We start from the raw sequence: 25,512 nt of genomic DNA on the forward strand, positions 1-25,512 counted from the left end.
TTTGCTGGTCTGCAACTTTCAGCATTCCTTCTCACTGGCCACATTGTTTTAAAACAGCTGGGAGAAGCAGTCCAGGAGCATATTCTTGACCCCATTCTTGTAGATTAGGAGCCCCCGGTGGCAAAGCAGGTTAAACCACTGAGCTGCTGAACTTGCTGATTGAAAGGTTGGCAGTTCAAATCTGGGGAGCGGGGTGAGCTTCTGCTGTTAGCCCCCAGCTTCTGCCAACCTAGCAGTTCGAAAACATGCAAATGTGAGTATATCAATAGGTACTGCTCTGGCGGAAAGGTAATGGCTCTCCATGCAGTCATGCTAGCCACATGACCTTGGAGACATCTATGGACAACGCTGACTCTTTGGCTTTGAAATGGAGATGAACACCACCCCACAAGTTGGACACAACTAGACTTGATGTCAGGGGAAAACCTTTACCTTTTTTAATCTTTTAGATTGAGAATAGTAGTATTGATGGGGCTTGTCTTGTACTGAATAGCCAGAGTGAGACTTTTTGTCTCGAAGTTCATTGTTCCATGGGAGTTAGTCCACTTGGGCTTTTTCTTTTCTTTTTTTTTTTTACTAGATGTGCACGAAATTACATTGCCAGCCACTACAGTGCTAACACCTTCTGGCTTCATATATCTGTGTCATGTTTGTGAGTGTACTATGCAAAATTGACTGGTTCATGTCTGTTTTCTCTCCCCAATTGTTTTGATGAACTACTTCTTTCTTCTCCCTTTTACAGTGGAAAAAATTATAATGCTGAATTGAGAGTACAGACAAAAGAGGCAAAGTGGATTCAGACAATCAATACGTTTTACTAATGCAGTTTGAAATAATGAGGGATTCTAGATTCATGGCTGACATGATGTTCGCCTTTGTTTCTGCAGCCTATTTATAGTTGATTTTCACATTTAAGCTCTTGCTGGTTATTCATGAGATAATACCTGGTGAAAGCAGGACTCAAATTCTCTTCCCATTGTAATTTTTGTGTATTTTAAGTGACACACATGTGCAGCATACACACAACATCTTTTATACATTTAGGCATGTCATAGATTCAGATGTTCATATTTCTGTATCTTAAAAACAGTTGTTTTAAAGACAACAAAGAAAATGAAAAAAAATGGCCACACACAGGCTGAACGGAGAAGACCCAACAAGCTAAGCACAGCCATCAAAAGAGAAAACAGTTCCAACTGTTTAATATCATTACGTTGCAGATGATGTTAGTGGAAAACAAGAATTCATGATTAACACGAGCAGGCCAGATGGCTTGAAGTCTGCCTAGATGGTTTTGTTTTTTTTCTGGACTAGTTTCCCCAGGTTATTTCCTGCAAGACACAGCAGGCACAACCCAGGTTGGTTAGACACAATCACATCCATACATAATTTACACAGCATACAATGTCTTTAAAATACACAACTAGCTCTTAAAAAATAAGCATTCTCTGAAGGACCAAAAAAATAAACACCCGCCCCTCCAATATTGGATTCCCTCCTTTACGGTAACAAGAAAGAACAGCATTGTACTGCCCCCAAGTGGCTCAGACAGTAATGTGGTTCAACCCCAGACTAAAATACAAGAACTCTGGTTAGTAAATATATAACAAATCCACGTCTTTTTAAAATATATATACATTTCTTCTTTTTTTAAAAAAATTACAGTTTTATCAACAGTGGAAAATATTGGACACATCCCAAATCAGCTAGAGTGAAATTCAAAACCTTTTCTGGAAAACAAAAGATTTTTAGAGAATCTTATTTAAAGTGCCACTGGCTGCAGCTATTTTTCTTTATTTTCTTACCCCTAGGCATCAGCCAGAGGATGACTAATTCACTTGATGCTATAGACAGAAAGAGAGTGGAAAGAAAGGGAAAACTGTCTCTATGGCCAAGATGTGTTAAAAGACTTCACTGTAGCTCAAAACCCTTGCCAGCCTTTGATTCTAGTATTTCCCTCCACTCTACATCTTCTTTATTTGAATTTGATCTCCTTCAGAAGACTCAAGATCTGTCATTCTGTGGTCTGCTGTTGAGAAACTAAAAATGAGAGCCATCCTGGCTCGATCTGCAGAGCCTTTCTGGTGCTGACAGGGTCTACTGCCCTGATTTTAAACATCTGAATTGCCATGTTTGCCTTTGTAATAGTCAAGCTGGCAGAAGTCTTAAAGCACTAGGAAACAATTACACCTACGTACAGGTGTAATTTTACAAACAAAGCTGGCAGGCTAGTGGCCTATTTATATTACGTGAGCAGTAACTGTGCCATTTTTTTTTGCTCCCATTCTCTTGCTCTTGCCATGATTCAGGTGGGCACCCTCTAAGGCACATTTACTTAGGTGCTGCACGCACACACGCAAGATCTGCCTCTTTCAGGGAGGGATGAGGCACATTATATGCCCACATGCTTACACTTGGCCTCACAGAGGTGGACAGGTATGAAGTAGAGGAGGTGAACTTGGAAAATGACCTTCTCTGTACTCCAAACTCTGCCACTTTTAATTTTTGAACAATGCCAACAGACTGTCAAATGGGTTTTGTTCCCTATTGCGAAATGGGGCAAGAAGAGAGTTCTCCACAATTGAGGGAAAGATAGTTTTCCTATAACTACAACAAAGGAGAGCAAATTGGCATTTTGGGCATCCCTTTAGAATTTGCAACGAGGGAACACTCCATGATACAGAACCCACTTTCCTCCCAGAGAGCTACTGAGTGAGAACGGGGGAGACAGTTATTTCCCAGTATGGGCCTGCTGCTTCCTTGCATTCAAGACATGAATTTAAAGTACTTAGGAAAGAAGGCAATTTTCAGTTCCTGTGAAAAGCCTGTTGTTGAAATGTTGGGCCCATTTTGCTTGCCTTGAAGCTTAGACAACTATTGGTTCTGTCAGCTCTTTTGGAAGGAGGTGCAACAGGGGGATTTAAATCCAGCCAGATTACATGGTGCTTCCTGTATGGATTGGCTAGAAAAGCAGCAAGGGCTGGTCTTGCCCTGCTGGCTTCCAGGCTACCAATTTAGTTTCATTTTGGCAACCATGGTGGTGGACCGCACTGAGGAAATCAAGACCCCTTTTGTTGCTGTAGCTGACACGTTGTTGGCATCACTCATACGGAAGAAGAGAGAGGAATGGGCTGCTCTTTACTGGATGTCCATAGCTTTATGGAGGAGGCCCGAGTGTGGGTGAGCAGTGCCTGGCATCAAACCCTCCGCCATGCCTGGTCAAAGCAGTCCGCCTTCCATCAGCTCCTCTCTGTCGGCGTAGATGTGGGTGGTCACTGTTTACAGGCCTCACAGATGGAAACCAAATCAATGTACACCAATGTGGATCTTGTCCTGGTCTGCTGTGCACACGTTTCAGAGGAAGAAAGGCTCCTGTGTGTCAGTTTCTGGCTGAGGTTGTCTCACGCTGCAGAGGACTCCCAGCAGTCTTCAAACGGGCTGCTGGGTGAGAAAGTGCAGGAACAGGAGGCCAGGGGCCCCAGTGAGACATACACTTGACGACTGTCCTCTTCTTCACATGCAAAGCATGGTGGGAGGATGAAAGTACAGCTCAGCCCCAAGGAAAAGAACCTGCCTTCTTAGTCCAACATGGCATCCAGCTGCTCAGCTAAGTCATCAAACATGTTGCTGATGTCTTCAAGAATGTTCTTGGCTGTGTGTGCTGTCCCATAGTGGCTGCTGAGGAAAAGACAGGAAATATGCTTAGTCAGGGTCTGACCTTTTGCGTATTTGATTATTCACAGCTTTGATTAAAATGTTCTTTTAGGTATTTGTAGGTCCTCCATTCCACTGGATGTTAGCCAGAGTCGCACCAAAGGACCTAGAGATTCTGATAGAGAACAACTCTAGTAATTTCTGGGTTCTCCAGTGAGATTCTATTGTCAGCTTCTGGTGGAAGTTGGCCATAAAGATGGGGTGGAGGACCCAAAATTCCTAGAGAGGTGGTCTCTCAGGTTAAAAAATGTTATATAAATTTGCATTTTTATATTTTTACAGGAGTCCTGGCCCTTAACCCAGGTAAGGAGCACTTGCAGGTTGGGCTAATTACACAAGCCAGGAGTTCTTCTCCTTTGTTTTTAAAGTTTCTTGAATTGTGTAAGTTGCTGCATCTGAAGTATTTTATTGGCTCAAACAATTTATCATTCACATGAAAAGACAAATTAATATAAAAGGACAATTTGGGGGAAAAAAACAGAAAGCACAATGTGTGAAGGAAGTAAATGTCTGCTACAACATGCATATGTTTTTGCAGAAATTTGGCTTTTCCTTATCTTACTCTCTACAGTACTAGACATTTGGGGACTTTAGTACATTTAAGGGTGTGAAATGCAGAATGCTTATTGGGGAGGAAATCTTTTCATGGACAGCAGGAAAGGTGCTGTACTGTAGTCCAGTGTCTCCCTCTCCCTTACAGCGATCTATACCAGGCTGCTTCTTACTGATGGAGAGGAGAATAAATGGGAAGGCCATTCAGATGATGTAGTACTGAGGGGAAGAGATAAGGAAGTGCCCTCTTGCTTGTGAGTGCCCCCCACCTCCACCCCCCATACATCCAGGTGAGCTGGAGCTTCACTGTCTGACTTGTCTCTTGTTTCCTCTCCTCTGCACCAGTAGGCAACGGCAACAAGAGCCAATCCTCCAAGGGCTTGGGAGTTGCTGTGGGAGAAATTCTGAGCTAGAGGGCAGCCCCTTGTGCCCCAGCCACAAGAAAGGTATACACTGAGGACAACATGGAACAATATAGATGGCTTGTAACTGTCCACCTGCTTGATGAGGGAGTTTGGACATTTTTTTTCCTGATTTTTGTCATTGTTACATGTTTTTAAATTGACTCTGACTTATGGAGACACCTATCATAGCATTTTCCAGGAAAATTTATTTACAGTATTTATATACTGCCTTTCCCACCCTTGGGGGGACTCAAAGTGGTTTGCCACTGCCTTCCTCTGGAACTGAAATAGTGTGACTTGCCCACCGTCACCCAGTGGCTTCCATGGCTGTGTGAAAATTAAAACCCTGCTCCCACAATCCTAGTCAACACTAAAAGCACTATGCTACACTGGCTCCTACTTATTTCCTGATAGGCCTGTCTAATTTTGCTTTACTGTCTTTTAGGCAGGAGAGATGGTGGGAGCCACTTTGTTCTTACAGGACAGATTTTTTTTCGTGTCAGGAGCGACTTGAGAAACTGCAAGTTGCTTCTGGTGTGAGATAATTGGCCATCTGCAAGGACATTGCCTGGGGGATGCCCAGATGTTTTACCATCCTGTGGGAGGCTTCTCTCACGTCCCCGCATAGGAAGCTGGAGGTGACAAGCGGGAGCTCACCCCGCTCCCAAGATTCGAACTACCAACCTTTCGCTCAGCAGTTCAGCCAGCATAAAGGTTTAACCCATTGTGCCACTGGGGGTTCCTTCACGATAGATGTGGGGCTGTATAAAAATGGCAAGAACAACACTTCTTTGCATGAGGAAACTCATTATGGCTTCCTATTGGGGTGAGGTGGGGGGGGGGGTGCTACTTGAATTTAGTCCTTGGCTAGATCTGGGCAAATATATCTAAAAGACACATGGGTTCAGTTTGTAACATGCAGCATCTGCACACTGTGTACTCAGTTCCTGTCGCCAACTCTCTCCTCATGAAAAATGACTCGTTAGGATGCCCGTTGAAGGCACAGGTCTTGGCCTGCCCCATCTCATACCCAAGTGAGACCTCACCTATCTGCTTTCTCTGCAGAGATTTTCTTTTCCGCAGCTTCAAGTGTGGATGCCAATGATGAGTTGGTTTGCTCCAGTCTTTGCTGAGCCTGAATCATGTCTGGAGATCCACTCAAAGACTTCATGGAAAGGGGCACGCCAAAACTCATGTTGGGCTTGTTGCTGAGGCCAAGTTTCATGGAATAGGTGCCAGTCACTTCTGATGCCATCTCGGTGGCTGCCCAGGGGGCAACCGTGGTGCGAGAGTTCTGCAGGACTTGTTGGTAGATTGTTTTTGGTCCCGAAAACACCAGCTTGGTTGAAGCAACATGTTTGGCAGAGGCATCTGAAAGAAAAAAGATGAAATTACTGTCCTGTGTGATGCTGGGATAAGGTCTGCCACAAATAGTTAAGCAAACACAGTCCACCCAAGACCAGGGTTCAGTATTCACCACTTTCCTGTATTCCCATTTGCCATGATTCACACCTGTTCCAGCATTTAATAAAAAACAAGAACAATCTATGCACCATGAAGATACCATTCTCAAACTGCAGTCTTCTGCAACTGCAGTCCTCCCATTTGGATTGAGTAGATCTAGAGAAAGGGGCTGATTTGGGAAGGCTGAATACAGTTTGATTAATCTATCCTCACCCCTGTGTTGCATATGTTGAAATGAAAGTTTTTCATTAGACTGTTTCAAGAGTTAACTTTACTGCTCAGAAAATTCTATGATACAGCAAATAGAAAGCCTTACTGAGATTCTCCTTCCCCAGTTCGCCCCTGTAACCAATTATTTTCTTAATATGGGAGGCTTTCACATAGCCCTTTCCCCCAAAGTGCTTACCCTCTGTTCCCTCCATTTTCTTCAGTGCATTGGCCAACTTTCTTGCTTTCTGTATTTCCCTCCTAGGTGTTTTTTTTTTAACCTTATAGTTAGAAGTTGGGAAGACATACACACTGGCATGAAAGCTTGCCAGGACTCCTGTACCTTTGGAATAAACATTTTTGGCTTGTAGCTCCAGGCCTTTGACTGAGTCCTCTTTGCTGCATGTATGGTATCTGTGACTCATCTTGTTCCCCAGCCTCTCTGCATATTACTTTAGGCCAGTTTCTGTTGCTTTTTAGAATGTTAGTTACCAATGCCAACCCAACATCCCAAGAGCTTTGTAAACAGATTTTAAAAATCACAGGTAGAAACGTGAACAAACAAACAAATGAACAACTCACTATTTCCTGTAATAGAAAATGACATGGAACAGTTCAGCCAGAGGCTATTGCAGGAGAAATTATTCATGAGACGTCCAACTAAGTTCAACAGGAAACCATAAAATGTAGTCAACCTGCAAGTAATCAACGTTTACTTGAAGCTGGTAGGGATGTTTTGCTGACCAGAACAGATCTGAGGGTGGGTTTTATAGAAGGCCATGGGGAAGGTCACTGCCAGTTCATACAGTGCTATATTTATTAAATTATGCTACATAGAACTTTTGTTTTAACTATGCTTCTAAGTAATGGCAAAAAAGCTTTAGAGTTAGAGCACCTTCCCCCTATCCCTTATTATATCAAGAGAAGAGAACTACAAACCAGCCATTGCCAAAGGAGGTTGGAAGGGGTGGAGCTAACTGTTTTATTTCTCTAGAGCAGTGGTTTCCAAATGTTGGCCCTTTAGTTGTTTTGGACTTTAACTCCCTGAAATCCCAGCCAGTTTACCAGCTGTTAGGAATCGTGCAGCTGGAGTGCAGACACCCAGAGGAACAAAGGTTGGGAACCATTGTTTTAAGGGCAGAGTTTATCAAACTGCTCCTCCTGATGTTTTGGACTTCAGCTCCCACAATTCCTAACACCTGGGGGAGCACAGTTTGAGAAATACTGCTCTAGAGGGAAGAACTGTCATTCTATCAACTCTCCCTCCCATCTTCCTATCATCATCTACACTTCAGATTCCCTAACTTTGATCCTCATGGTGCACTGGACTTCTACTCCGTAAAGTCTTGACTTAGCCAACAGTCCGAAAATCTGGGAACTGAAGTCTAAAACATCAAGTGAACCAATCTTTGGGGACCATTAGGATCCCATGGGTTTATGGAAGCCATTCATGCTTTCTTTCTTTGCCCAAGTGAGACTAGAACTTAGTCTCACTTGGCAACTTAAACGCCCTGCACAACGGCAACTTAAAAGCCCTGCACACTTTCCCCATCCTGCACTTCTGTTCCACAGCCTTTTCTTCACCAAAGGGACCAGTTTGGGAGGAAACCAGCTCTCCTTGAAATGTGGACTGCTTCCAGACAGAGAACTCCTAGTAATGCCAGTCTTTCCATCAAACACAGTTGTATGTACATATGTACATATATTCATAAGTATGTGCATAATCTATCTGCCTATTTCAGGCACGTTTCTATATCTTCCTTTATCTGTATCTGGTAAGGGGAAAAAGAGGAAAGATGCAGTAGAAAATCCCAGAAAGGTTACGCAATGACATTGACAGTAACTGAACTGTATGAAAATTCCATGAACAAAGCAGGATGGTAACTTATGTGATGGTGCTAATGAATCCAGGAAGTAGAAACACACTGTGTTGCCTCCCTCTCTTTTCCCTGTTATCGGGGAAGACCACACATGGGTACCTGGGAAAGAGAAATCCCTACTTCAAACCCTTCTGATTCCTGGAAAGAGCATTGCACTGGTCATCCTTCAGGCCAAATTCTGCCATTTCCTATTTGCCCACCCTTCTCGGTCAAATGGCAAAAACAACAGACAACCTTAATCACCACCTACCATTCACTGTGGCCGGTGTCCTCAGCTGGACCATCCCTCCCGGCCTCTCCATTTGCAGTGGGGCAGGGCTGGCTGGCTTCAGGGAGATGGGAGGCTTCTTGATCCCTCTCTCCAGAGATAGGATACTTTTCTCTATCTCGGCAATCTGGAATTCCACATTCTCATCACTTAAAGTGTCTCCAGAGGGTGACTGTGGTGACTCTGCCCCACGCAGGGAGGGTCCACTGATGCTGACTGTCTGGGCCTGGGCATACTGTGGTGCTGAGGTTGGAGGGGCTGGATTTGGAGCAGCCATCCCAAATGCCTTCAGCACGTTCTGGAGGGGCTCTCTCTCTTTGCACCTGGGCCGCCTCTTGACAGTATCAGATTCTGTGAGATTGAACTCCAACAAAGAGCTTTCCTTGGTGATGGTCCCTTGTTGCTCTTCCCCACTGGGCTGAGGTGGGGTAGAAATGGAGTCTGGTGCAGGGCTATCTGTCTTGAGCTGCCCAACAGGCTTTGGTCGCTGCTTGATGGTCAAGTTGCCTTCCTCAGCAAAGGGAATGCACTCACTGGAGCTGTTCTGGGAAGAGCAAGGGGACTTGTCTTCTTTGCTCTGACCTTCCTCCTCTGTGTCTGATCGGACATCCTCCTGGCTCTGCCGCAGAGCCTCTGTCATGGTGACAGCAGGTTCGCTGAATGTTCGTCTCCTGGGAATGCTGCTTTCAAAGACTTGACTTCTGTCACTTGTGGATTCAGTGGTGTTGAGCTCCCCTTGAGCTGCTCCATTGGTTACCTCCAGACAAAGTTTTGAAGACTGAAGAGGCTTGGTGGGACTTCTGTCAGCTCCAGGGCCATCCAGCCCTACTGCTATGTTTCTCACAGGACAACTCCTCTCATGAGAATTTTCACCTCCATCTTGAGATGACGAGGAATTGAGAGCCTGTTCGCACTCTGCATCAACAGCCTGGGCACTAGAGACTGAGCTGAGGCGCTTGGGAGGGGGTGGGGGAGGGCCTTTCTTCCTGGCACGGATAGCAAAGGATTGACTACGCAAGACCTTCCCATCTGTTGGCACCTGCTGTGCTCGTGGCACCTGGCTACGCCCAGGCCGCCTGGTCAGGGTGGCATAAGAGCCTACTGTGTTACTGGGTGGCTCCTCCTCTTCATTCTCCCCATCTGACAATGCATAACGGTTCAAGCTATGGGAGCGCTTCTTGTGCTTTGAACCCTCGCTGTTTTGCTGGTCTATCCCTGGCTTTGGGGACAAACGAGGCAGTGGTGGCTCAGTGGGGCCACAGTGGGAATGGAGATAAGAAAAAGCTTTCTGGGCTGTGGACTGCAGGAGGCTCCTCTGGGCAGAGAAGTGGGTAGACTTGCCTTGCTCTGGCACAGAAGGTGAAGGAGGTGGCTGGGACTTCAAGGAGACATGGGGGTACATGAAGACATAGGGGGCTGTCCCTTTGCTGGCTGTATGAGGTGACGTGCAGGGGGAGGGGATTGGTCCTGGGCTGGTTGGCTCTGATGGGGCTGCATTGGGCCTCTGGTACTGGTCCATTCCCTCTGGCAGATTTCTTTCCCTCAAAGGACTTCCTCCGCCACCGTTGGCATAGCTGTTGACTCCGTCTGAGCCACTGAGCTGAGAAATACTTTTCCCATAGCTATCTGGTCCAGGATGGCCATGAGGAACACCACAGTTTTCTCCCAGGTGGACCTGTGTGGAGGAGGAGTGCCCTCCGCTGCTTCCACTGCTGCTTCCACCACTGCCCAAGCTTTCCTGAGAACGGCTTGAGGTGATGCTTTGCGACAACATGTTCTCCTGAGAGTGCCCAGATCCCCGGGATCGCACGCCGATACTCTCTTGGCTTCGTGACATGCCTTGAGCGCTCTTAATGGTCAAAGTCTCCTGGCAGCTGTTGGACATAGCTGTCTGGAGCTCGTAACTCAACTCACTGTCCTGGAAAGTGGTCATCTTGGGGGTGTTAGGGGAGTGGCACTCCCCATTCTCAACTGACTCAATGGTTACAATATCCAAGGCGCCTGGGATCTTGCGCCGGAGTGTGCTGGTGTCAGCCTGGCTGACACTCTTCCGAAGATCTGTTAGTTTCTTGACAGCCAGCATAATCTTCTTTTGGTGACCTGTAGGGGGCACAAGTGTAACACAAACAGCTCAGTCCTTGTACTACAGCACACTTCCGCATCCAGGTAGGCTAGATGGAATTGTGAGAGTCTTTGTGCTGCTGCATCTGAAGGATGCCAAGTTGGGGGAAGCAGTAGTTGGGGAACAGCCTTTTTTCTCTCCTACGTTCCCCCATTCCTGCACTCAACCATTCAAAAGCAGGGAGAATGACAATATTTTGTTTCCAAAAATCAACTGGGCAAATTGCTCTCTTATCTATTACACTATGTAACAAAAATTGAAAATGTTTCTGTTTCTGGTTTGAAACAGCCCTAACAAAAGGCAGAAATGGCAGCTGTTTTATTTTGGTCCTTGAAATTGAATTCAAGAAACAGACTGTGTTTTGTAGTATACAAAGGCTCCTATAACTAGCTCCTGTCATCATGGATCCTGCCTCCATTTGTTTTAAGTGCTTTTCCCCAGGTTCAGGAGGAAAATGTGCGAGATGCATAATGTGGCTCAACTTAAGGCTTTGCATGTCTCAGCCTCTTTGTTGTCTTTGCACTTGTTTGAATAATAATCCCATTCCTTTTGTTTATATAATGTTACAGGGCTTCTTTTTTAATCTGTTCACAGAGCAGGAGTTGTCATTTTTAAAATTCTGACCAAGGCAGAGGGAACAGTGAAAAGAAAGGGCTGGCAGTGGAGCAGTGGACGCAGAGGGAAGGAGAGACTGGTAGGGATATAGATGTAGGCACTGAATTTGTTTTGGGGTGCAGGTTCAGCAGCAATGTTGTGTGGATGAGAGCCCCCAATAACTTTTAATAGTGACTGGTTGAAAAAGGAGCTGGTTGGCATATTTGGGCAGCTCCCAGGCTCACAGACAGGGCTGTCTTCACCCTTGCCAAAACAGGCATCCCCTTACCCTGAGAAGTTGGTTCAGAGCCAAATACCACAGTAATGATTGCCTCCAAAGAAGGGGGCAGGATCTCTCCCTCCCTTTTTTCCACTGCTTTGTAAGACCTACCTTTGGCAGTGAGCCAGTCTGGAGTTGATGGGGAGGCCTCCTTCCTAACATGAGAAACAAGGCCTCCCTCATCAAATCAGGCCATGAAAGAAAGTAGGAAGGAACCGTGCAGGGAAAGCATCAAGATCTGCTTTCTCTTACGCCACACTTGGCAGGCCTGCTCTTTGAAGGAGGAGAATCAAGGGTCGACCCTAAAACAGGCACAGAATTCCTCCTCAATGAAGTTGGGGATGACAAAGGACATCTCTGATCTGGTAGAAATTTAGTCCCACCTTCTTCCTTCTGTGAGGAAGCAGAATGGATAGGTAGCCTTTAAGGCGGGGGGGGGGAGGGGGGAGGGGAGATTAATGATCTTGAGAGATGTATAAGCCTGGTGGGGGGGTAGGTCAGGAAAAATACTGCTTTGTATTTTCCCCGGACATTCATGCATCTAGCAAACACTGATTCTAGTGCCCAAGTGGGTGCTTTCTACATGTGATCAATGACAATTCCTATTATTACTGCACTGGGTGCACCTTCTGGGACTCAAGGTGGCTTAAAATAGTTTATACTACTCCACCTGACTGGCAGAGATTGGTGAATGATTTGCAATGTACACAATTGCTCATGAGCTGAAAATGTGTGTAAATGTCTTAAAATGAAAACTCCCAGAGAGATTGTTATGTTAATCCATTTCAATCGAACCACCTTCTAGTACATTGAAAACTTAACAAAGGCATCACGACACAAACTCTTGTGTACAATATGGAGTTACCACATGAACACATGAGGTGTGTGTAGGTGGTTGAGGCAAAAGAAATGCAGAAACTATAGACAGTAGTGTACTATGGTCAAGTCATGATGTTGACTATTGTTATTCGGCACTTTAGTTTGTGTTTGAAGAAACCCAATGACCCACAGGTATGATTGTGTTTTAGAATTTTATTTTATTTTTTTAAATTATCGATTGACATTGTCCATTGTATTCAGTCAAATTGTGTATTGTTTTGATGATATGTAATTCTATTTTATGTGTGGCACCTTGAGTGCTTTGTTAGAAGTCCCAAGTCCCTTTGGGAAGATGGTAGTGGGGTACAAATAAATAATAATAATAATAATAATTATTATTATTATTATTATTATTATTACAGAAACTATCAAGCATTTTCAATAATGCAAGAATCAATATCTGTCCATCTTACATTTTAGCTCTCTTTGACCTCACTGCTTACAATCTGGTCCTGACATAGCTTGGGTGTCTTTTCCACTAGTCCAATGGTTCTCAACCTGTGGGTCTTCGGGTGTTTTGGCCTACAACTCCCAGAAATCCCAGCCAGTTTACCAGCTGATAGGATTTCTGGGAGTTGAAGGCCAAAACATCTGGGGACTCGCAGGTTGAGAACTACTGCACTAGACAGAAATAGCACTATGATTCCACTTTGACTGTCTCTGGATCCTATGAAATCCTAGGATTGGCAGTTTGTTGAGAGGCATCACAGGAGTTCACTGGGTGAGATTCTGAAGGCGCATCCTACCAGTCACTGGATTCCACTGATGTTGCCATGATATTTATAACAGAGCCATAGTGCTATAATTCTGGAGTGTGAAAGAGACCAATATGCATCTGTCAAAATTCAAAACATGTATCTGAGTGAAGTGGGCTCTGCTATATTCTTTCTGCCACAATACATCTGGTAGGTTTTAAAGAAGCACAACATCTCTTGTTGGTTCCGGCATGAAAAGTGTCCTTCTCTAAGCAGCTACTCTCAGGAAGTTGTGATTTGGCCATGTCCTCAAACAACTCTTTCCAAATGAGTGCCCTACAACTAGTCTAGTCAGCAGGATCAAAGGTCAAACATTAAAAGAGGTATCATCACAAACATCTCACAAGTACCAGGCGGGGAAGGCTTCTCTAGAGAGATGGAGCTGGCTGTTTTCTACCCTAAGGGGCAGAACCCTTCCCCTCTCAGCCCTCCTGCTCCCGAACTCTGCCATGCTATACAACAGTGATTCTTAATTTTTGATCTTGATTTCCCAATGATTGGCTATACTGACTGGGACTTCTAGAAATTGAGGGCCTATACCCCTGAAGTACCAAGGATGAAGAAGTACTAACATAGAGGATAGTTCAGGATACTGTTCTTTCCACTCTGGGGACTGGTAGCCAGTGGCCATCTCTTCAAGTAGCAATCCTGTAGAGGATTTCTTGGGTCCCATTCCGGCACATGCTTCTCTGCTTGGGACCAAACATTGCCCAGGCCTTCTGGGACTCTCACTTGGCACAAATTAAGAATGCATATTAGAAGTATGGGAAACAAGCAAGCCTTTGGGATGCTTGTCAGCCCATCCAACTCATGGGTGCTCTTGATAAGCTTCTGTGGGGCTCTGTAGTTCACTGAAACACAGTTAAAGACTATGTTCTCTGAAGCACAGAAGTATATGCCACAATGGAACAATTTGGTCTTTTTTGTTGTTATTCTAACAGATTAGTTAAAGCTTTCGTTCTGGAATGTGCCTCAGGTAAAGTATTTTACTTAATGCACACTCCTCCGGCACCCTTTTCTAAACAGTCATCTTTAGGCGCCCAAACACCACAAAGCTGGATTATGCATCCTGGGGCAATGGGGGGAAAACCACCAGGAATGTGTCATGTTTGAATAATTCAACTTTGCCTGCTAAACTGAGATTGCAAGGGGGATAAACTGCATTTCTATAACAGAGATGCAATTTATCGTCATGGTTAATAAATTTTACTCTTGTAGGATTTTTTTTTTACTAAAATCTTACTGGAGCTTCGACAAAAGGATCTTCACTTAGAATTCTTGAGTCCAGAAATTTGATTTCAGTGCTTGATTGGGTAGAATTCACTGTAATTCTACATAGAAATCTACTCCGTCTTCCCCTCTTCCCAGCAATCTCATTTTCAATTGGGTGGAAGAAAACATTTCTGATCTTTTGTTATAACTGGGAATGGAAAAATCTTGCCAATTTACTGTAAATCACCCATCCTGTCAATATAAATCAATTGCTTTCCTGGATTACTAGCAGTACTATGCTAGTGTAGGACATGCTTGAAACAGAAAGAAAGGCACAAGTTCTCAAAGCCATCTCTTCCTCACCAAGTTTGTTGATGCCGATCTCTTGCAAGTCTTCCCAAGTCAGATCTGTCACAATGTTGATGGAGTCATAACCATTGCTCACCAGCTTCTTATGGTATTGAGGGAGGCCAATGGCACTCAGCCACTCCATCAGGTCATCCTAGAAAACAGGGAACTAGAATAAGCTACCTAGAATTGTTAGAAAGTTATCTGGGAAGATCTTGAAGCCTACATAGATAAAAGCATCCACCACTTAATAAACATTAGCAATTCCATACGTGTCTTAAAATAGTCACCTAACTGTTGCTATCATCCGAATGAGTCAATGAGAGATTTTGTGGTGTGGAGACTAATAAGGCTTGGGCTCAAATCTCCCCTCAGCATGAAACACCAGAGGGACATTGTGAAGGAAGACTACAGTGCATGAAGAGCTGAGCAATTTGAAGAAGGATTGGCATAAAACAAGTACCTTCATTACAATGACTTGGGAGTTAGCATGTGCTACTTGCTAGACGAGACATGGAATTGGCACAGTGAGAAACAAGAGATTTTAATACTATTAGCCAGACTTCTTATGTGTCATTGTATTGATGATAACTATTATAATTAATTGGCATCTAACACACTGAAACACAAAAATGTGTTTCACAGCAACCCCTTGTAGTCAATCCCCATCAGTTTCCTTTTATAGGTAGGCACGTGAGGTAGGAGAACATAATAAATCTACACCAGGTTGGTATTCCTGCTCTGTCAAATCTAATGCTGTAATCAAATGACTATGCGGTAAATTGTTTACTTAAATTTAAGCCCCAAAAACATTCCTGTAACCAACCTATGCTCCCAGATAATACAGATCCTAGGAATTACACCGATAGCTGCTCACAGCTTCTGCTTGGCTACTCTGTGGATTCCTTGCCATTCCAGCCCATACTCACAGGGATGTAATTTGGGAGCCATTCTGCAATGCTGAGCTGGCCAATCTCAGTGGAAATCTTCTTCCGGTGGCCTGGCTTAGTCACACCGATAGCTGTGAGATCCTGGAACAAACAGCAGCATCATTAGCCTTCCCCTTGCACTGGTAGCATTCTGTCGTAGCAGGAAAATGATCTATTTATTTTATTTATTTACAACATTTCTACCCTGCCCTCCTCAACCCCCAAGAGGGGACTCAGAGCGGCTAACACTGGCAACAATGTGATGCTGCAAATCACAATATAACAACAATATAAAACCATAAATACACAATAATTTAAAAACAATAGCATTAGTTATACACAATACACTAGGGAAGAATATTGCTTATAAACACCAAGGAGTGATGGCACAGATTAAGGATGACTGGGTAAACAAAACATTTAAGTTATTTCCTTTTTATTGCTCGGCCCATTACTTCTTCTGACTTACCTCAGGAGTCATGCGGCTGATTGTTGGCACATCATAGCCTGCACTCAGGAAGTTGGATGTGTAGCCCTCTAACTGGAATTCACATAGCCAGTTATAAATGGCTTCAGCATCCTGGGAAGAGAAACAGAGGAGTCCCTAGTTGAAGGTGATGCCATGGAATGGATGGGCCAATGCATTCCTACAACTGAGCGAGGCTCTGAATTTTGGGATGGGTCAGTATATTTCACATTACTTACTCTATTGCCAGCTTTATCAAACTCCAGGAAGACATTGTTGGGACAAAATTTGGCCCCTTTACAGGCTAAGAGTTTTTTATGCAAAACTATGCTGGTTGCTATCAGACTGTGATTCTTACATTACATATCAGACTTCTTTATATGTTAAAATTATTAAAACTATTTATGCTAATTATATGAAAAATTCTGCTATAGATAGTGCAGATAATTAATTAATCTGCTGTTTGGTATGAATGCTTATGCACAGGTATTTATTCTCTTATTTATATGTTTTGTAATGGCTTTTAGCCAAATTTAAAAAAATTGACAGACTGACATTCTTGCAATGGCTTCACAGATATAGAGACGAGGTATTTGAGTTTCTGAATCCCATACATCAAGGAGAGGGAACATGTAATACTCCAGATGTTGGACTGCAACGTCTGCATAGTCAGTAATGAGAACTTTTGAATGCTGTATACATGCTGAACCAAGGATACTTTCTGCGGATACTATCAATAGTAAAATCCTGTCTATGTAGACATGTAAAATGCAACCCCCCCCCCAAAAAACAAAAAACAAAAACAAAACAAAAAAAACCTGAAATGCATCAATTTACCCCCAATGCTCAATATCATTCTCAGTGCATTCCAAATACCTTTCCCTCCAACAGCTGCTCTGGGCGTAGATATTGGTGGGAGAAAACCATGTCACTGGTGTTGCAGTTGGAGATGTGTGTCAGGGTCCCTGTAAAAAGCCAGAGTGGAGTCAAAGCAGGGCCTGGGACTGGAGATGGAATCAGAGCAGGCCACAGACACCCAGAGAGCCCATGGCTGCACTGTTTTCATTTACTTCAGTGAGGATGGTATGGAGGGCACAAACCACGCACTGCACATTTGTCTTCATAGATAAAAATTCCACAGGTAAATTAAATGGAAACATGGACCTTCTATACAGCACAACCTCAATATCTGCATAGGACACATTCCCCAATTTACCATGGACTCGGGGAAATAATAGATTTTGGTGACCTCTATTGAAATGAACAACTTCGGCCTGAAGTTACCAAAGAGTCACACTATGGTAACCTCTAGTGGCAATATACTATAGAACAGTGGTTCTCAACCTGTGGGTCCCTATGTGTCTTGGCCTACAACTCCCAGAAATCCCAGCCAGTTTACCGACTGTTAGGATTTCTGGGAGTTGAAGGCCAAAACATCTGGGGACCCACAGGTTGAGAACCACTGCTATAGAATTAGCTGGAGGACCAAGAAAATTCCTAGAGAGGACATACTGCAGTTCATACTGCAGTTTAATTCATATCCTGCCCTTTTGGAAGGGCTAGTGCTGGTACCAATTGCTCATAGGAAGATACTGCAATAAAATACAATACATAATTACATGTTTAAACTATACCAAGCTTAAATCAACCCTGACACACTACTGGCTGCTAAATGTGCCACTGAATACCAGTTCAAATAATACCTTTTTACTGATCATCCTCTTTTTGCCTGCATAATACATACTTCTGTTTCTCATCATCCCTTTAAATAGATCAATCTCATCTCTTACCTATCATGGGATTTGTTTGTCCATTGTGAGAATTTGAACTTAAGAGGCGTTGCTGCAAATCCTCACCAGTGGGAGAAAGTGGCTGCAGAAACAGGAAGGAAGAATGAAGGTCAGAAACATGAGTGTCTTGCAGAATTATGGACTTATCAAGCTACACATGCTCATATTTTTCCATGCATTATGGTCACTGAGTGGATTTTTACAGCTGCAGCTTAATCCTGATCAACTGAAGTGCTACATATGTATTCAAAGTTAAGACAGCCTGAAGACTTAGCTGAAGGCAGCCATGAGATTCACATGAAACCCTGCTAATCTTGTGGGTGCTCACAAGCCAGATATGGTCTTTCTGAGTCTCCTTCCAAACAGCTGAATACAATTCCAAATTATCTGCTTTGAACTGGAATCTATGGCAGAGTGGGCTCAGATAACCCAGTTCAAAGTAGATATTGTGGGATTTTCTGTCTTGATATTCTGGGTTATATGGCTGTGTGGAAGGGCCCTGGGTGAAAAGAACAAACAGTGTACAGTACCTGGTATTCTTTAGTGGTCTCCCATCCAACCCTGCTTTGTTTCAAAGATCAGACAGCATCTGACACTTCAAGGGTATTTTCTTACAATTGATATGCATGTACATGCAGGGCCGTAGCCAGAAAAAAAATTTCGGGGAGGGTTGACAATTTGGGGGGGGGGGTTGAAACCTGCCTCCTAGCTCACGCTGAAGCAAAGAGCACAGCAGAGAGCAGAGCAAACTTCAATAGCCTGCAGCTCCACCCCTGTCAACCACCTCCACCGAGTCTGGCCTCCTTAATGAGTTGCTTGGTTGCTTCACTACATCTGCTATTGCTGCAAGTAATGACAGTGTGAATAAATTGTCAATATTTGCTTGAGATAGTGCTTACAGTTCTGGAGGGACTCTTAATTTTTTGCATCTCATAGACTTAGCAGCATGAGGATTTGGTTAACCAGTTAAAATTCATGAGTAAACCAGGTTTTTAAAAAAATCTGAAACATTTCGGGGGGCGGGGGTTTGAACCCTAAAACCACCCTCTCACTACAGGCCTGTGTACATGTATGAAGGAGCACCGTTTATCTACATACATAAAATTAATTTTTTTTTCATGTCAGGAGTGAATTGAGAAACTGCAAATTGCTTCTGGTGTGTGAGAATTGGCCATTGACATTGCCCAGGGGACGCCTGGATGTTTTGATGCTTTACCCTCCTTGTGGGAGGCTTCTCTCATGTCCCCACATGGGGAGCTGGAGCTGACAGAGGGAGCTCATCTGCACTCTCCCTGAATTTGAACCTCTGACCTGTTGGTCTTCAGTTCTGCCGTTACAAGGGTTTAACCCACTGCACCACCGGGGGCTCCTAGAATCAATGTTAAATGAATGGGATGGTGGGTGTCCCAAAGGAGGTAATAAGAGGGAGTTTTTGGGATGGTGGTGGAACACGGAGGGAAACCTTTCCCATTTTGGTGTAAAGGAAGTAGCACCACTTTTACCTTCACATTCTCAATGAGTAATCCGGTGACTTGCCCGTTGGTGCCCTCAGTGCTCTGGCCACTGCCAGCACTCCGGATGCTGCCAATACTGCCCTCACTGCCCACACTGTTCCTGTCTCCAGCTGTATTGGAAGAAAGGAGAAATTTCGGCATGGTTTGGAGGAAGGTATGGGGGAGGAGGAGAGAGGAGAGGGATATCCTGTTGTCCATGGAGCACTAGGCAAGCAGAACACATTGCAGGTGGGAGGCATTGATTGATTGTACAAGAGCAGAGTCCCTTGGCTGTCCCTCCAAGCATGACCGAAGAGCATTGAGTAGGCTCACCTTCCTATCAAGAGGAGGTCAGATGGTGTCAGCTGTAAAATTTCTTCCCTTCACCAACCAATTATTTAGGATCTCATCCCCAGACCCAATATATCAGGTTGAAAATCATTACACTTTATAACAAAGGCAGCTAGCATTAGCGCATCTCACATAGGGAAAGAGGAAAGCAAGCAGGCAGGCAGGTCTTTGTGGGATGAAGAGGGGTTGTCCATATACCAAAAAGTGGGCCTCAATGGAAAATAGGCATGCTCACGTTGAGAGTGAGACTGTACCAGTGGGAGAAATGTTCATATCGCACTGCTGGCTGGGTAATAAGGAGGCATCTCTATGGCAGATGAATTTCATGTGCAAAAATATGTACTTACTATCAGTGACTAAATATGTACTGACTATCAGTGACTATCAGTGACTAATCTAAGCTCCTTCATGGCTTAGTAGCAGGTTTGTATGCAGAACTACTGCTAACCTGATCCATTCACTATCCCTGGACATATTGCAAACTGGATTAAGCCTCTCATGACCATCTCATGCATGGTAGAGAGTGGGAGGTATTGCAAAAGTTCCCACAGCCAGATAAAAGTGGCCATTCCTTGCCAGAGTCTCCTGTGGAGGTTGCAGCAGATGATGTAATTGCTTTGTGGGTTGTTGTAGGTTTTTCGAGATGTAAGGCCAGTTCTAGAAGTGTTTTGCCTGCATCTATGGCAGGCATCTTTCAAAGGTTGTGAGGTCTGTTGGAAACTAGGAAAATTGGGTTTATATATCTGTGGAAAATCCAGGGTCAGAGAAAGAACTCTTGTCTGTTGGAGCTAGGTGTGAATGTTTCAATTGGCCACCTTGATTAGCATTTGATGGCCTGACACTTTTTAGGTGTGGCTTGTTACTGCCTGGGGGAATCCTTTGTTGAAAGGTGATTAGCTATCCTTAATTTTTTTTCTTGTCTGGAGTTCCCTGGTGTTTGAGTGTTGTTCTTTATTTACTGTTATGGTTTTAGAGTTTTTCTTAAAATACTAGTAGCCATATTTTGTTCATTTTCATTGTTTCTTCCTTTCTGTTGAAATTGTCCACCTGCTTGTGGATTTTAATAAGCTTCTCTGTGTAGCCTAACATGGTAATTGTTAGAGTGGTCCAGCATTTCTGCATTCTCAAATAATATGCTATGTCTAGGTTGGTTCATCAGGTGCTCCACTATGGCTGACTTCTCTGGTTGAAGTAGTCTGTGGTGCCTTTCATGTTCCTTGATTTGTGTTTGGGCAATGCTGCATTTGGTGGTCCCTATGTAGACCTGTCCACAGCTGCATTGCCTTGTGTCGAGAACCGGAGACATAATCAGGCACTTCTGTAACCTCCCCCCCAATCAACCATGGAATGGCCATGGAATCCTTCAGTGGGTCAATGGTATGTCTGCTTTAGTTGCTACCAAAAGAAATAGAGAATACTAACTCTATTGTGCTTAAAATCAAATATACATAGCCATAAAGATATTTGCTTATGAAAGGAAAAGACTACCTGGATGAAAAAGTGTGCTTTTGGTGGAACTTGAGTGGTCAGTGAATACAGGCAAGGTTTGGTTCTACTGTCAGTGTACCAAACCTTGAAAATGAGTGCATTTTAAGAGTGGTGCAGCTATGTGTGCTGGAAAGACACAGATGTATGTCTAGGCCAAGATAAGCATTATTGATTGCACTACACACATGCAAGGGAAATGGGGGTGTTTATGTTAATATGTCAGTGTCATGTGACTTATGCAGAAAAGGGAGATCTATCACGGGCAAATGTGCAGAAGAAAAAATGCAAGTTCAGCTGGAAATATGTGAAGAGGTGGTGCCTAGCACTGCCCCTGACCTGGGATCTCAGGTGCTGGGGCTGTCCTGCTCAGGGTGAGGTGGCCACAAGCTGTGGGGAAGCCGAGCGGCACCTGCGGCGAAACAGGTGGAGAGGCATCTGAATGAGGCTGCAGCCCACCAGGAGGGTTGGCAGTGGCAACCTGCTGCCCCTTGGCAAGGCTCTGGTACTGGAGGGAGGGCACCATGCGGGGAAGAGTCAGGCCTGCATGTAGAGACAAAATGCCCAGGTCAGCAACGAACACGTATGAAGGTGAGGCGGGTGGGGTGGGCATCAACAGGGATGGCCTTCTCTCCCCACAGGACTGAAGTGCATTGAGATGGGCAAGGCTGCTGTGACTGCACATCCTATAGCTGCTCATACAGCATTTGTGCAGTATAATTTAAAACATATGGAGAGACTCAATGTGGGAGGTACATCCAGTCCATTTCAGCAAGGTTCCCACAGATTTATCATTATGTATTAATTAGTATTATTTATTATTATAGAATCTTTCAGCAGCCCACAGTGAGATTAGCAACTATGCCAGAAGCAGCAAGTGCAGAATTCCCCCTTTTCCTTCTTTCTAAGAGAATTCCTCCGCATGGATTTAGGTTCTTATGCCCAGTTCTTTAATTTCATCGTTCCCAAATGCCTAATATCTGGGGAATGATCTGAGTAATCAAAGCTCTTTAAAATAACAAGTGCATCTTATGATGATGCACTCATCCTATTTTTGTCTCCAGTGAACCAGCTTCACATGTTTTTGTCCAAAAACAATCTGCAGGGAACAAGAGGACATTCATCCATGCAAGAATGCGTGCTATGGAAAAGTAATCTGCCACCTGAAACAAAGCAGTTATTTTGAGCTCCTAAATAATTAATTGTAATTTCAAATGTCTTAAGAAAATGTAGAAATTAAAATAGAGGTAATAATTTTACAAATGGTGACTCATTGTAAAAGGTCTACAGGGATATGTAAAACTTAGGAAAATTATATACCTTGGTCCAATCCATAATCACATCAGCTAACCATAAATTGATTATTTTCCATATAGTTCCACTAACACTTCAGTGAATCACCATTGGATAAAAAATGGTCTGTATTTTCTCATGGTTAAGGGGAAATCTTACAAAATGGAAGTTGCAAAATAGAAGGCAGGAATGCATAGACAGAAATCTTGGCTCAGTAAAATTATATGAATGACGTAGGTTGATAACATAATGAGAGCCTCATTTGGAAATTCCTTTAGAGCAGTGGTTCTCAATGTGTGGGTCCCCAGGTGTTTTGGCCTACAACTCTCAGAAATTCTAGGCAGTTTACCAGCTGTTAGGATTTCTGGGAGTTGAAGGCCAAAACATCTGGGGACTCACTGGTTGAGAACCACTGCTTTAGAAGGAAAGTAGGAGATTATGGCAGTTTCCACCTTTCTCCAACCATACACTCACACCTTTCTCTTAGGATTTCAGACACTACCTTCATTTTGAAGATTAAGGTTATCACACTGAAGATGATCTTGTTAATGATTATTTAGTTTAATAACCCTTATCCTACTTTAATACTTTCCCTTTTTTTGTACAACAGATACCTTATTTCCAAATGCCCCCTTCCTGAGTTGTTCATGTAAAAAAATTGCAAGAGCTCCTCTATAGAATTTTCTCCAGAAAGGAGAGCACATGGAAAAACATGGATACTTTTATGAACACTATAAATGAACACGACTCTTTTAAGATAAAAAAGTGGGGAGATGACTTTTGCATTGCATGATGGGACTGAAATATCAGTCCCACATTATGTTCCTAGATAGGTTGAGCCTTGAAACAGAGCAGAGGATGTATAGAAGAGCTAATCAGAGTCATGAACAATTTGCTTTTGTTCATGAAAAAAGAGTTTCCCAAGGCCAGGAAATGATTGTCATGCTAGGGAAGGAGAGGGGTATTATAGGAACAGGAATCCTTTCTGCAGGATGAACAAGTCACTGGACAAATGGGCTGAACAGGGAAATGAAATCATAGATACCTTCCACTGATCACATCAGATCTCCAACAAACCTTCCCCCCCACCCCCAGTATGAATCTTGGCCAACCTGTCCGCTTGCTGATGACTTCTACAATGGATGGAGGGAAGTAGCCAACTCGGTCAGTGCCCTTCTGAGAGTCATGGATATGGCCTTTCCATCGTCCATCTGCATGCTGTTCCAGCACCTGGGAAAACAACATAGTTCTCCTCATCAATGGAATAAGACAGGTACAGTATCACAGTGTCAGATGGATGAAAGAAAGCAATGTAGCAAATACATTTAACAGACACAGTAAAGGCAGGATTTTCTTAAGTTAGTGTGTGGTATATTAGCCAAAGTATAAATACAGTAGAGTCTCACTTATCATAAACAGTCCAGCAGAAAGTTGGATAAGTGAAAATGTTGGATAATCAGGTGGGATTAAGGAAAAGCCTAGTAAATGACAAATTATGTTATGATTTTACAAATTAAGCACCAAAATACCATGTTTTACAACAATTTGATAGAAAAAGCAGTTCAATACATTGTAATGTTATGTAGTAATTACTGTATTTACAAATTTAGCAGCAAAACATGGCAATGTATTGAAACAGCTGTGGATCCGGCCAGGAGGCAGACTGCGTCAGATAATACAGAACACTGGATGAGCGAAGGTTGGATAAGCAAAACTCTATTATAAGGAGACTCGTCCTCTGCTTTCAAAATAGGTGGCCAGAGATAATCCATTATTTGCTTTCTGGGCCCTCGATTTCTAAGATAAAGACAATGCTATTGTAGGGCAAACAAAGGAAAGGTGTGCAATTTTTAAACACTCTATTTATTTATTTATGTTGTTTATATGCTGCACTTCTCACCCCAAAGGGGCCTCAGAGTGGTTTACAAGATATATATACATACAATATATTATATTATTAGCATAGCACAATATCAGTATTATATATTACTATGTTGTACTATACCATTATATTGTAATATTATTAGAAATATGAATAGAAATGAATAGAAATAATATCATACGAAAGCTGACTGGAACAACCTGGGGATCACAACCAGACACAGTGAAGACATCTGCCCTTGCGCTATGCTACTCTGCTGCTGAGTATGCATGCCCAGTGTGAAACACATCTCACCATGCTAAAACAGTAGATGTGGCTCTTATTACAGGGTGTCTACTGGAGAAATTACACTGTTTAGTCGGTATTGCACCACCTGACATCCGCTGGGAAGTAGCAGTCAATAGTGAAAGGACCAAGGCAGTGACATCTCCAGCCCATTCCCTGTTTGGATATCAGCCAGCACATCAACGACTTAAATCAAGAAACAGTTTTCTAAGATCCACAGAGACACTTGCTGGAACACCTCAGCAAGCGAGAGTCCAAAAGTGGCAGGCTCAAACCCAGAACCTCAATCAATGGCTGATACCAAATAAGAGACTCCCCCCTGGGCACACAGAAAACTGGGCGACTTGGAAGGCGCTGAACAGACTGCGCTCTGGCACCACGAGATGCAGAGCCAACCTCAAGAAATGGGGCTACAAAGTGGAATCCATGACATGCGAGTGTGAAGAAGAGCAAACTACAGACCACCTGCTGCAATGCAGCCTGAGCCCTGCCACATGCACAATGGTAGATCTCGTTGCAGCAACACCAGAGGCACTCCAAGTGGCTAGCTACTGGTCAAAGGACATTTAATCAACTACCAAGCTTGCAAACTTTGTGTTTTGTTTGTTTGTTTGTTAAACAATGCAACGCAACTGTTTGGTCTGCTCCTGACACGATAAAAAAAGTAATATTAAATGTAATATAAAATATATAATTATATTATATTATTATGTTGTATTACATTATAATATTATAAATATTATATGTATATATATTATATTATATTATTAGCATAATCATAAAGCAGCCTTCCATACGTTAATGCCTTCCAGATGTTTTGGTTTCACCTTCCATGCTTTCTCATTGCTAGTTGAAGTTC

General features: G+C 43.4%; 1 protein-coding gene across 4 annotated transcripts in view; it reads right to left on the bottom strand.

The window, feature by feature from the left end:
- Positions 1 to 795: 795 nt before the first annotated feature.
- The window catches only part of CASKIN2 (CASK interacting protein 2), a 123,901-nt gene continuing 99,184 nt past the window's right edge, over positions 796 to 25,512 (bottom strand). For 2 of the 4 annotated variants that reach the window (XM_060764689.2, XM_060764687.2), the window contains exons 11-21: positions 23,599 to 23,716; positions 21,533 to 21,736; positions 19,367 to 19,488; positions 17,865 to 17,946; positions 16,951 to 17,039; positions 16,078 to 16,188; positions 15,609 to 15,710; positions 14,695 to 14,833; positions 8,472 to 10,589; positions 5,717 to 6,041; positions 796 to 3,678 (exon numbers count right to left, since the gene is read on the bottom strand). In XM_060764689.2, the coding sequence (XP_060620672.2) occupies positions 3,579 to 3,678; positions 5,717 to 6,041; positions 8,472 to 10,589; positions 14,695 to 14,833; positions 15,609 to 15,710; positions 16,078 to 16,188; positions 16,951 to 17,039; positions 17,865 to 17,946; positions 19,367 to 19,488; positions 21,533 to 21,736; positions 23,599 to 23,716 (3,510 nt within the window). In that variant the 3' untranslated portion in view covers positions 796 to 3,578. The remainder of the gene's footprint in view (positions 3,679 to 5,716; positions 6,042 to 8,471; positions 10,590 to 14,694; positions 14,834 to 15,608; positions 15,711 to 16,077; positions 16,189 to 16,950; positions 17,040 to 17,864; positions 17,947 to 19,366; positions 19,489 to 21,532; positions 21,737 to 23,598; positions 23,717 to 25,512) is intronic. The other 2 variants (XM_060764688.2, XM_060764690.2) reach the window with 2 other exon arrangements.

The sequence above is a fragment of the Anolis sagrei genome, chromosome 2 (assembly GCF_037176765.1).
Source record: "Anolis sagrei isolate rAnoSag1 chromosome 2, rAnoSag1.mat, whole genome shotgun sequence".
Lineage (NCBI taxonomy): Eukaryota > Metazoa > Chordata > Lepidosauria > Squamata > Dactyloidae > Anolis > Anolis sagrei.